The 13744-nt window shown below is 30.4% G+C and overlaps 1 protein-coding gene across 1 annotated transcript; it reads right to left on the reverse strand.

Annotated features, from left to right (window-relative positions):
• Positions 1-12291: 12291 nt before the first annotated feature.
• Positions 12292-12850, reverse strand: LOC126266424 (uncharacterized). The gene is made up of 3 exons (XM_049970322.1): positions 12672-12850; positions 12423-12610; positions 12292-12368 (listed from the first exon to the last, which is right to left on the reverse strand). Exons 1-3 carry the CDS (start codon positions 12725-12727, stop codon positions 12292-12294), a joined length of 321 nt encoding a protein of 106 aa, XP_049826279.1. The 5' UTR covers positions 12728-12850.
• Positions 12851-13744: the final 894 nt, after the last annotated feature.

Consider the following 13744-nt stretch of genomic DNA (forward strand, 5'->3'; position numbering starts at 1 on the left):
TAATCTATAGTTTGTCCCATTAAAAATAGAAATTTTCAGAAATTCTTAGTGGAACAAAGTAAAATACATTAATTTTGATGCACAGATACAATATTAAAATAAATGAAAATCAACAAAGAAGAATACACGTGTCGATTTGTAAAATATATTCACTTACTCTTCCTTTTTCTTAATTAAAATAGTTCATTATTGTGAATACCTACTTCCGGCTACTCTTTTAATATCACATTGTAGAATTAATATTTTTAATTCGTTACTGAATGTTGATTGTAAATATCAATAATTAAATTCTTGCATATTTTCAATCAAAAATATTGCTGGATTCATTGTTAAAATATCTTCGTGAGTTTTTCGCAGTATGTATTTAAAATTCAAATTCAAGTATTCGTTATGTAAATAAAGACGTTTTTTTAAAGGAATGATAGATTTTAGAAACAACGGAATTTCATTTTATAAAAAATATACATGATACATAATGTTACATTATGTGATAATTATAAAGGCATTCTTTGGGATGCAATACTACTTTACACTTTATGCATATAAAATATAAGTTTTTATGTTACATTCCACAACGTGTTTGTTTATTTTGGTAAACAATCACATGGTCTAATCGATTAAATCTTGAATGTGCACCAAATTGATTAGCTATCGTTCATAAGATCAATTGCGATGGGATTGCAAAAATTCTATAAGAAAACATCTAGACAAATTAGACAAATTTTAACTGTTCAAAAATGTTATGATTGTGCTCTGAATAAATATTCACAAGTTGTCACAAGTTACTTTCAAGGCGTCTTTTTTGTATTGATTGTCGTCTTAATTTTCAATATACAATATTTTCCTAATACATTAGGTTACGATATAAATTATAAAAAATTGCAAAATTTAAATAATTTTTAAATTTTGTAGAGTGGATAAAATTATAATGTTAACAATATTATTGTCTGTCTAGTTTGCAACCCGCAACTCTTTGATGTCATCGTGGTGCTGTGTACTATCGCGTTCATAAGTGGTCTGCCACTTCAATGACGTCAGGCCGTAAACGGTCACATTCTGTATCTGCCGTCTCGGCAGTGGCGACTCCCCACCACATCGAGTCGGCAGTGCACGGTAATACTGAATGTGACCGTTTACGGCCTGACGTCATTGAAGTGGCAGACCACTTATGAACGCGATAGTACATCAGGGAAGGTATAAGGTGTTTTGGGTTGTTTACTTACTCTTTGTTCAGTTATTCATGTATATAAACTTAAGGTGCTTTTAATGACAACTATTTTATTATATTCAATAATCTATACTGAATTTTTAATTTTAGCAACGTCGCAAGAAACGAAGAAACTTTTCAGTACTTGTAAGTTTCTTAGGTCAAATGAGAAGTTATACTGGCATGAAATTTTAGGAAGAAAGGAAATGAAATGAATCAGAAACGTAAGTATAAAATATACTTATTATATATACATATGCTGTAAACTAATTTTGCTTTGTATGATACCGATTGTGTGTTTTTAAGTATAATTACAACCGTTCTGTTATGTATTGTAAAAATATAAATTTTCATTAGTATGTAGATAAATAAATAATGAAGTCTTACGTATAACTATTATATAAAATTATTTTAATAATTTTAATAATTAATACCGATTTTTTGTTTTCAGCATTTAACCATAAAACTAAAAAGCTTCCCCCCAAGTTGAAAATTGCTTAGGACAAATGAAAACTTAAAACAGCATGTCATTTTATGAGGAAAGGATATAAAATGAATCAGAAATGTAAATATACAAGGTCAGACTCACATTTACTATAAAAAAAATGTATAGTATGGTATCATACTGATTATGTGTTTTTAAAAGCACTATTACAACAGTTCAGTTTTGTATTGTAAAAATATAAATTTTCATTAATATATGGATAAGTAAATGTTAGACATATGGTCATATAAATTTTAAATTTAATCTTATTGTACTAAGGGTTATCTTACAAATTTTAACTGTTCAAAATTGTTGTGTATGTTTTAGTACAAATATGTATGCTGGGCAATTATTTTTCTTATTTAAATATGATCAGTTATCACAAATTACCTCCAAGGTTTCTATTGTTTTAAATGTTATTATATATATTATATTTGTCACTCACAGTAATTTAGTATATAAATTACTCTTAATTTTTAACTTAACTATTATATAAAATTATATTAATAAATTGAAAAACTAATATCGATTTTTCGTTTTCAGCATTTAACCAAGGAACTAAAAAGCTTCCCACCAAGTTGTAAGTTCCTTAGGACAAACCAAAAGTTAAACTGGGGTGTTATTTTATGAAGAAAGGAAATGAAATGAATCAGACATGCAAGTACAAAAGGTCAGCTTACATTTACCATAAACTAATTTTTCATAGTATCATACGATTATGTGTACGATTACAACCGTTCAGTTTTTTATTGTAAAAATATAAATTTTCATTAATATGTGGATAATATGAAGATAAGTTTAATAAATTTTAAATTTTTTCTTATTGTACGTAAGATTATCTTACAAATTTTAACTGTTCAAAATTGTTGTGCATATGTTTAATATAAATATGTATTCTAGGCAATTATTTTTGGTTATTTATATATGATCAGTTATCACAAGTTACCTCCAAGGTGTCTTTTCTGTTTTAAATGTTGCCTATACTATATATTTTTATAAAAGGTCAGATTCACATTTACTGTTACCTTATTTTGTCAGATTTGTATCGTTGAAATAAATTTTGAGTGATATATGAATAATATATGGATATAAAGAAATTGGACATATAATCTAACAATTTTAAAATTTTATCTTGTCATGTTAAAGCCAATATTACAAATTTTAACTGTTCAAAAATGGTTATTTACATAACGTATATTACGTGCTCTGTATAAATATGTATAATTAGTAATTATTTTTAGTCATTTAAATCAGATCAATTATCACAAATAAATAATAATAATAATAGTATATTCTTTAATTTATCTATTATATAAATAATTAATATTGTTTTTTGCTATTAGCATTGGACTAACATATTAAAAAGCATTCCACCAAATTGTAAGTTATTGAGGACAAATGAACAATTAAACTGGCATAATTTTTTAAGCTTAATTTAAATTTTATAATTTTGTTTTAATTTTATTTATTGTGCATCCCTTTTAAGTATACAGATATTTTAACTGTCATAATTATTTCCAGATTAATTAGAGGAGACTTTTTGAGATCCTTTTCTATAGGCTCTACTCAACAAAATATGTCCAACTTTTTTTATTTCAAACGGAATAATTGAATTTAAGATTTTTCTAAAGTTCTTTCAGTAACTTTTAGCTTAAAATTCTCAAGTTACCCGATAATAATTTTCAAATTTGTCTAGTTTCAAATTACATTTGATGACATTTGATGACTTTTGTTTATATAATCTATTAATTTGTTATATTTTCACTATCAAATATCAAATTTGTAAAATTTCAATTTTGTTTAATTTCAAATATTATTTGCTGAATTTTGAAGATTTTTGTTTATCTAATTAATTGATTTTGTTTCATTTTCATCTTTATTTTCATAGTTGATCATTTGACTAATTTAAAATTTTCTTACTGAATTTCAAATTTTATGTTATGTATGTTTCGTTACTGAATGTTGATTGTAAATATCAATAATTAAATTCTTGTATATTTTCAGATAAAAGATATCTTCGTGAAATTTAATATCTTTTAAATTTTACCTTTAAAAATAATTTTTAAATATTTTCTGTAAATTCTCAAGTACATTTATTTAAAAAAGTATATTAATCATTCTCAATGCATTGTTAAATTGTTAGTTTAAAAAATACTAAATAAAACTGAAAATGTCAAAATTAATATTTTGTCATATTGCAATAAATTATGGTCAGTTCTGAGAATTAAATAGTAAAGTTTTCAGTGTGTTGTATTATGATTTTATTTTTTATATTTTTTAGTAAATTTGAAAACAATAATTCAAATTTATTATTTTATTTTTAATATTAATTTGTTATACTCCATTTTTGAATTGAGAATTAAGAGACTCTCTACAGTCTAAACATTTAGGTCATAAAAAAATTAAAACGTTTTTTGTTTTAGGTATTCGGATCACTTCACGGATCACGGAAACCACTCATCGAGACTTACTTTCTTCAACCAGTCGAACCAATTGATTGTATCAATCTTTTAGTACACCAAAATAATTGAGCGAACTCGGGTTCAAACTCTTAGAACATTAGTAGTCTATACTCATTTGTATATTGACATAAGGACGAGTTGCTGCTCCAGGTGTGGACTTTCATAAGTAATATGTATTTAGTATGTAATTTGTAACAATGTAATTTATTACTTTAACAATATACAATACTAAAAGAGTTTGATCCATCTGAATCCTGAAAGAGACAACTTGTACAATAGAGACAGTAAGTTTCGCAGTTTGGGACAGGCTTCTAGTGTCCTAAACTGGGGCACTGATGTCTCTCTCTAAATTTAGACGGCTCAAATGTTTTTCCTACTGTATATCCAATTCTGTACCTGTTCAATTGTCTCAACTAAGGTTTATAACCTGCTGATCTTTGAACATTGGAGTTGATGAATTGATAATTATAACAAGTATCTAAAGGCTGAATTTAGTTTAAAATTTGTTGTTGAAAGTTATCCGTAGCTCAGTTGTTATGGTTTATTTATCTCTTATGTGTCAGTTGGATTCAAGATGTTTTCTATTTATTTCAACGAGAATTCAGGAGGTCCATTTTAATGTGTTTTTGGTTTAACGTTATATCGTTGTGTTTAGAAATTTTACCTCTTTTATCCTATTTACTAAGTTTATCACTGATTTCGAAATTTTCTCTTTTCGATTTCGGATTGGAGATGTTATTGGTGGTGTTGAATCGATCGTCTCTTGAGTATAGAGTTGTTACTTCTGTTGAATTTTGCGTGTGATTCTGGTCACAAGATGATAACACAATGTTTAAATAAACAGCTTTATTTAACAACTCAAAACTCGTAATTAAACATGAGGATAAACTAAATTTTAAGTACATCATTGCTTCTTCGACTTAGAAAAGACTATTTTCCGCGTTTTTCTCTTCCAATCGGATAGTTCTGGCCTCCGTTGAAGCGTTGGATGTTCGTATTTCGGAGAGGTCAATCCGGGCCTTGTCTCGTCCCACAGCAAATGAACGAGCTTCCGAACCAATTTTCACTCCCATAAGCGTAGTCATTTTTAAAATAGGATTGAAACCTTCATTAAAAATGCAAAGAGCAATGTGTTGCTATCTCAATTTTCTGAGTTCCGGAATGAATGTTTTGGCCCGAAAGTCCAAATCAACGAGTTTAGAGACTCATTATTATTTTGAGTTTCAGAACCTAAACATCGAGTTAATAATTCCTCTGATGATAAACTCCCATAAATTGGTTTTATAATTTCCAAAACTATCACACAAAGGAAGATTTTCATGTTGAAGCTCCTCTAAGGTATCCTCAGATTCAGCTTTTTGCCACGTACACCAACTTTCCGCACCAGGTGGGCAATACATATGTTTTTGGATCTTCATTCGTAGAACTATTATGGTAATAAGTAGTCCAAACTGCATTTTTCATGTTTTCAACAAAATCAGGGTGCCGGTGAATCGCTAAACCATAATATAAACACAATTTATTAATAACTTTATCAGTTAATTTGCCTTCTCCTTTTCCACCAATTCCTTTGTCACCTTTCTACGCTTTCCGTAGCCTTGCACCCGTACTTTTCTGCACATGTCTTACCCATTCTTTTTTTTTCTACTAATTAATTACCATCATAAGGATCCATATCGAGTATGCCTTTGAAAGTCTTTGTTGTAACACCATCTCCGATATATGTGAATTTCACTCCGTGTTTTTCAACTGATTTACAGAACATCTCGACAACAGCATCTACTTCTATTTTGCTTGTACTTCCTTTATGGTTTATTGTACAAAATTCTTCATGATCTTCATACCAATCATACGCAGAAATTTCATTATTTTTTTTAGTTTTCCAAAGATTACATCCTTGACAGAAACTAGATTTGACAACTGTATCAACAACTTTCTTGCAATTTTTTGCAACTAGTGTAGTAACTCCGAATAGAGAATTACAACCTCTTTTGTTCTAAGTCCCATCACCAGAAACGGTAAATTCCGTTGGACTTTCATTTGAATCACAATCTGAAACTAAATATTTTTCATCATATACAGCTTTGGAAATGACGAGATTATAAACTGCAGATGTAGCTAAATATGTTCTTGACACGAGCGTTACTACGTTACTACGGTACTTACTAGTACCGATTGATAATCCTTCACAAATCTCCATCAGACTAGTTTTAGAGTCTGAATAAAATGTTTGAATTACTCTTAAAAAAAATTTGTTTTAAGAAACTTATGTCGATAATGTTGTCTTTGCGGTTGATCAGTATGAATCTATCCAGGACGTACTATCGGCTACAGAATTGCATTCTCACCTCAAGGTTCATTTTTTTGCTTGTAGTGTTCGTCGTTGCTCACAACCGATATTTTTTGGAGGTGTGCTCAGCGCTGCGCACGATACGCAGACCGAATTTAGCGATTAAATCTTGTGCAATAGCATTCATTCTTTTAGGATTTTATTGTGTCGTTTGTGAATATTCTCTTTTCCGTCGTTGTTAGGGCAAAAATATTGATGGTTACTGGTACAACTTATTTATTTAGTCGGATGTTACAAATGTTGTGGTGATTTGTTGCTCAAAATGTTGTTTTGTACTAATATCTATAAACTAATTTTACTAACAAACATATTTTTCAAAAACACGTTTTGAAACGAAAAACAAGTATAACATAAATTATATGTTATTATTGCTATTACATAAATTTCGATGTCAGTACAATACTGATGTAAAAAAGTAACAAAAATATAATATTCCCGAATAGTCAAAAAAGTTTATTAAAAACAATTTTAATATTTGGTGTGATCACCATTGGCGTAAACGCTGGCCCATGGAACCAACGAAATTCGCTCAATAATTAGTGCTCCTAACGTTCTCCCAGGTTTCCATGTGGTGTTCTTGTTAATTCTGAGAGCTGCGTTCATTCCTGTTGTCCCACCTCTGAACAATTAACCCCCAAAAATTCTCAATGGGATTGAGGTCTGGTGACTTTGGAGGTCAATTAATTCGAATAATTTCGTGGTGTTCAAGGAGCCACTCTGCACTATGTGTGCACGGTGTATTGGGCAGTTGTCATCAACAAAATTGATGATTGGTAGATCTACCTTTTTTGGGACAGAGGGGAAAGTGTAAACCCCTCTCCGGGTACCGATCCGGAGATCATGACCAAATGTTTAACATATGTGATTGCACATATGGGGAAAAGGGCGTATATTTAACATATACGGGTGAATTAAACCAGAAGACGGGACTGACAAAGATGCCAGCCCCCTGTCAACTGGATCCGGAAGAACAAGCCCAATCTGAGGAAGGTTCAAGGACCACCACTGGCTTGTGGAGCGGTATTGCCCGATGGTAGATCTTCTACCGAATACACCGCATTGAAACAGAGGGTAGCATGACATCCTCTAGCACCTCGATGTAATCATGAGAGGTGGCACGACCAGGAGTGAACTCAAGCTCTCCTGGGATAGCAACACTCATTCTACCCCAAAAATTCGCTAATGTACGGCCGGATTGGTTGTTACTAATAATATTATCTTCAGCGTTACGAGTACCATTTCGACGCCACAGTTGAATTCTTTCGGTTTGAGAAGACTTGAATCATTTTTCATCGGTAAATATCGTTGTACTGAAATCGAAATTTAAATACTCTCTAGCAAATGCTAGACGAACACCTTTTTGGTTATCCGTGAGAGCCACCTTTTTTGCTGGCCGCCTGTTATGGAGACCCTTTCTGTGTAACGTCCTCCTAATTGTTTGTGTGGACACACCAAACTGACCAGCCAAAGTCGAGGTGTGCTCAAACCCATTTAGATCGAAGGTCTGTATGACCTCTTGGATTTGAGCATCTTCCAACACTCTTTTTCGGCCAGTTCTTGGAAGTGCACTTGTCCGGTTTTCTTCATTAAAATTTCGTATCCACCGACAAACAGTCAGTTTCTAAGGAACCGTGAAAATTTTGTTGCCATTTTGAATGCGGTGTTGCCTTTTCTTACATATTTTGTTTATCTGTCACTTTTTTAGGGCGGGAAACCTTTCATTTAAAATTTTCAATTTCAAATGTGTATAGGTTAGGTTTTTCCAAAGGTATATAAAAACAAAACAATTAAATATTTCACATCAACTTTATTATATATCAATGGTAAAAACAAAAAACATTAAAATATACATACTATATAACCAGAATTAAATCAAAACAAATGTTTTCTAATCTTAATTTAAGCTTTTAATTTTGAAATTTTGGAAATAGTATTTCGATGCATCTTATACAACAAAGAATTCTTCTCAGCATTATTATTACTAATTGTAGTTTTAACACAAACGGAAGATACAGGTTTACCATATGAATTATTTGAAAGAATAGGGCAAAAACTAGAACTAGGAATATTGGCTACTTGAACATTGTTAATACTAATAGAAGTAGAAAGAACTGTAGAAAAATGTGTAGTGGAACAGTAAAACGACTTATTCTTAAAATTGAAGTTTTTAACATTAATAAGATATTTGTTAGAACATTTAGAATAACTACAATATTTATTATTATAACCAAAAACTAGAGATTGCTGAGAAAAATCCATTATAAAATTTATTCTATTATATTATTATTATATATATACCTGAAAGTATTTTTCTTACTACCTCGGTCGAAAGTACGTATTTTGCTCCCCGGTTCCACGACAGAAAATAGGCTACGCCTCGGGCAATATGGCGCGCAGCGCAGGAATCTCAAACTTTCTTCCCTTGTAGTGTAATAGTATTTTTCTTACTACCTCGGCTACGCCTCGGGCAATATGGCGCGCAGGGCAGGAATCTCAAACTTTTTTCCCGTGTAGTGTATACTATTTTTCTTACTACTTCGGTCGAAAGTACGTATTTTGCTCCCCGGTTCCACGACAGAAAATAGTATTTTTCTGTCGTGGAACCGGGGAGCAAAATACGTACCGAGGTAGTAAGAAAAATACTATTTTGATTTCATTAATATTAGCAACTTTATGAAATTTGGCAAAAATAATAACTAACCAGCAAAAATGAAATGAATTAAGAAAAATTTTACATTAAATTCAATGATTGAACAATTTAAATAAACACCATTGTAACAAGCTATGTAAAATAATATACAATAACAAATACAAACAATTAAATTATATATAGTGGTATATAAAAAGATTCCAGATTACCAGAAATATACTTTCTCAAAGCAAAGACTATACACTTATAGATTACTAACTCTGTAGTAAATTTTGGTAACCAAATAAACGTGGACAGCGCCATCTATTGGGACTAAACAGTTCTAAAATAACCCGCCAAGTATTAGGGGAATCCTATAGGTCTAGGTTTATATTAATTTTTTATTTTTAGTTATTAAAATAATATTTTTAATAAAAAACTCAGACTATTAATACACATTTTTTATTTTTTCATTTTTAAACATTTAGAAAAAGCTTTAATTGCTAAATTGTCAAAATTCTTATGCCTACTATCTTTCCCTTTTAATAAATTATTTATAATTTTTATATAATAAAATAAACAAATATTTATAACAATTTTATAAAAAAACAATTTTAAATTTTTATGCATCGTACAAAATAAAGTTTCTACTTCTGAATTTCTTGTTTGAACACATTTTAATATAATTTTTTTTAAATTAATTTTATGAATTATGTTTGGAAGGATGTTAAAAACCATAGAAGAAATATTGTGAAAAATATTCGTAAACTCGCTTGTTGGTTCAGAAAGCAATCCACGAAGATAACGTTTTCGCCTAGTGAACCTATTTTGCGGAAGATTTCTTTCAATTACCATTAACTTTCTACAATTAAGACATGATAGTTTTTTAAACATTTTTTTAATAACTGCACCAGCTACATATGGTGTAGACAAATCTGATGTTTTATACAGAGTGTGATGGTATTCTGAAACAAAATCAATTTCGCTGTTTGACTCACTATTGCTTCTTGTGCAATGAGGTCTTTTAAACTATCCAATGTCCCAGTCGATAAATCCTCTTCACAGTTAAAACTTGGGGAGTGTGATGACATAAAATTGTTTACTATTAAAGCTTTGGTTGAGGAGATAAAGCAGGTGCACGTTGGATTGACATTTCTTACTCCATGACTTCTTATTTGACCGAAGAAGTTTTCAAGAGGGTCTTGGTTAAAAGACCTGGGACTAATGAATTTAAATCCCATGCCTAATAACTTTTTCGATAAATATATGAAGCCACGAAGTGTAAAATGCCAATTTTTTAGTGATGGTGTGACAATTTGATGGGAAGAAGGAGGGGAATTAAAATACATTGATTTTAGAATTGGAAGGGATTGTTGCCAAAACATGAAATGCTTAGATTTGAATGTCACCACACTTCTTAAATCTTTTCCTACATGAGAATTTATCGCACTGCCATTGACACCATCAAAGAGTTGATCAAAAATTAGTAAAAGATCTACTGTTTCTGTTGCCTTAGGGCTCACAAAATATTGAGAAGTTTGTGTCAGTTCCTTACTGATTTCAGCCCTAATTTTCAGAGCTGTAGCAACAGTGCTACTAAACACTTGTGTACAGTTTTTTACCCTCATTTTTCTTATTTTGTGAGGTAAGATATGTTCGTCTGTTAACTTTGAAAACTGACCAAAATTCCCCATTTTCTGGTCCATTTTATAAATATCTATAATATGTGACCAAGAAGCAACTTTATCCAACCCATCTTGCTTAAAATATAATAATTTATTTAATAAAGAATTTCGGACACCTTTTAGCAAATGGGGAGGATCAAACAAATGGACGATTTGTTTGCCATCAATTAAATACCCTTGAAATTTGTTTTCAATATTTTCTTTTATACATTTAAGTATTCGTCTCATTTAATAAAACATTAATGGCAGCATTATTTGTTGCTCCTTGATCACATACTGTAGTGACAAGTTGGGTTGTTTCCAACTTTTATGAACACATTTCAGCATGAAAACTAGAGCGTGATTAGCAAAGTTTGATCGCCTATCATTGGCTCCAAAATCAACAAAACCTTCTACAAAATCTTTTTTGGGATTGTATGAAATGCCACTACCCAAAAAAATTTCATCGAACATTAGGACACAGTAAGTATCAATTTTTTTCATTTTACCCACCACACTCTTTAAATGTTTAAAAAACTTCTCATTAATTCCACAATGGAATGGAATTTGGCTTAAGAGATTGGAAAGAGTCTTACGGCTAGGTAAACTAAAAATTTTGGAAAGGAACCTGTACCCTTTTCCACTGCTTAAATGCAGACAAAGCAAAAATTTTATCTTCCATAGTCAATCGCCTCCCTTTAGGTTTCAATCTTTGGTTATGAATCTGATTCTCAATAAAACTTACAGTGGTGTCATTAACATCCTTCAAAACATTTGTGAGGTTTCTATTTGCCATTATAAGTTTTAATTTTTGTTTTGTTTCTAAATGTTTTTTGTGTGCCCTCTTAGCTGCTCTTGTAATTTTTTGTACTGTGCACTTCAATTCAATGTATTTCTTATTTAATTTGGTTGCTCTCCTTGGATCTGAAAATAAGTTTTAAATAAACAAAAAATTAATAAGAAATTTTTAAATGAAGCAAAAATATTATGTGATAATTATAGTTGATCTACTGACAAATTTAACTAATCTATGGCTCTAAATTTAATTTATATGATTTTTATGAAAAAACTTTTCTTAACATACCAATATTTTTAAGAATGCAAACAAAAAAGTGGTTTAAGGCTGCAAAAGTAAAAATGAAAAATGAGACAAATCATAAAAACACTGGTATCTACAATCTACCCCTGCCATTAATATATTTCAACTTACTTCTTTTGGGAAGAATTTGCTGATATTCTGCTGCCATTGTTGTATCATAACTCAGCATGGAGGATGCCATTGAAGTATTCAAAGTTGAAGGATTTTCAGGTTCTTGGATAACGTTTAACTCTGTATTATTTTCCATAACTCTGAATACCCGTTTTCTGCTATAAATTTTTGTAGGTTTTAATACTGATTTTACAGGACTAAATCCTACATTAGAAGTAGTACCCACATTTTCTAAAATAAATATGATTAATTTATGTCATGACTTTGAAAAAAAAAAGTTACCTTTTATTTTTTAGGAGTTGATGTAAGGGTTTCAGGAGGGGATGGAGGCAAAAAATTATCATTTTGCGTTTTTACGTATCCTACAAAAATATATTTAAAGAACATTAAAACTTAACTCTAATACTAAAAATTACCAGGTAAATAAAGTGATGGTAAGGCACCAATTCGTAGTTTTTCATTAGCTTCTTTGCAGCTATCCTCAAAATGTAAACCACAAATAAGGTAATTTCCTATTTGTTTATCATCCAATTGGGAAAGTTTCTCATTATTAATTCTTTGAAGCCAAATAGGGCGAGTTTTTTTATTAGTAGTAATGCTGTATCTATAATTTAAATTACATGGTTTACTATTTACAGAATATAATATTTAATGGTTAATATTACCTTTTTGTCTTTCTATCGTTGCACCCAGGTACACAGCATGGTTTTACTCTTCCCATAGTTATAAAATATAAATATACCGGTAAATAAAAAGGACGCTAACACAAACAACACAAATAACACAATTGAGAGAGGAAAATCCTTAAAAAACGCACACCTGATGGAAATAAGCAACGCTAAACAAAGATTATCAAATCCGACGCTAACTCAATTTGGGAATAACGCTTCTTTCTGGATAGATGACCGAGAGATGGGAGAGCTATTTCTGATTGGTGGAAATTTAAATGATTGTAATATCCAGTCCCGATAGATGGCAGTAAAAATTCATGAACCATTTTACCCATTAGAGTTTCCTAGCCCTGGTTAGTACTACTAACTTTCCTCGACCATGCTCTCTTCTCTAACCTAAAAACCATTCTAAAATCTAGTAAATTACTAAAATCACTAAATATTCCCTATACATCTCGGAAATTTTTGGGGAATTTCCATCACCAATTTTTAAAATTAAACATTAAAAATCCCTACAACCCCAGACATAAAGGTCGTGCCTTTTCGACGATTCCGAACGTCTATCATCGGCTGTTGCCTCTCCGTCCATATTCGCTTGGCCCTCTTGCAAAATATCGTATTGCCACAACCATTATAATAAACATAAAAATAGAAGTGTATTACAGTAAAACATTTAATACTAATTATTTCAAAAATTTATTTTTTTTTTTAATTTTTTAGTGTGCAAAAATTGAATAACCACAGAAACCACAACCGTAGTAAACAGTATAGTGTTGGTTCTTATATTTTTACATAACATCGTCCCTATCTGACCTTTTTACTTCTAATTTGCGGGCGGTGTTGTCGATTTGTGTTATAAGTCGTATTTGGAGTAAATATGATTTATTTTTTATTATTATATCATGGGTTTGTTTGGAAATGATAGAAAGAAATGAAATGACACCATAAATACGGAATTAAATTTTATTATGAGAGAAGGTATTGTTGTTTGATGCACTTAAGTATGGCATCGAAGTGGTCCTCGTTTCGCAATTTATTTCTCCAAATAAATTCATGTATATATGAGG

This window comes from Aethina tumida, chromosome 8 (assembly GCF_024364675.1).
Source record: "Aethina tumida isolate Nest 87 chromosome 8, icAetTumi1.1, whole genome shotgun sequence".
Classification (NCBI taxonomy): domain Eukaryota; kingdom Metazoa; phylum Arthropoda; class Insecta; order Coleoptera; family Nitidulidae; genus Aethina; species Aethina tumida.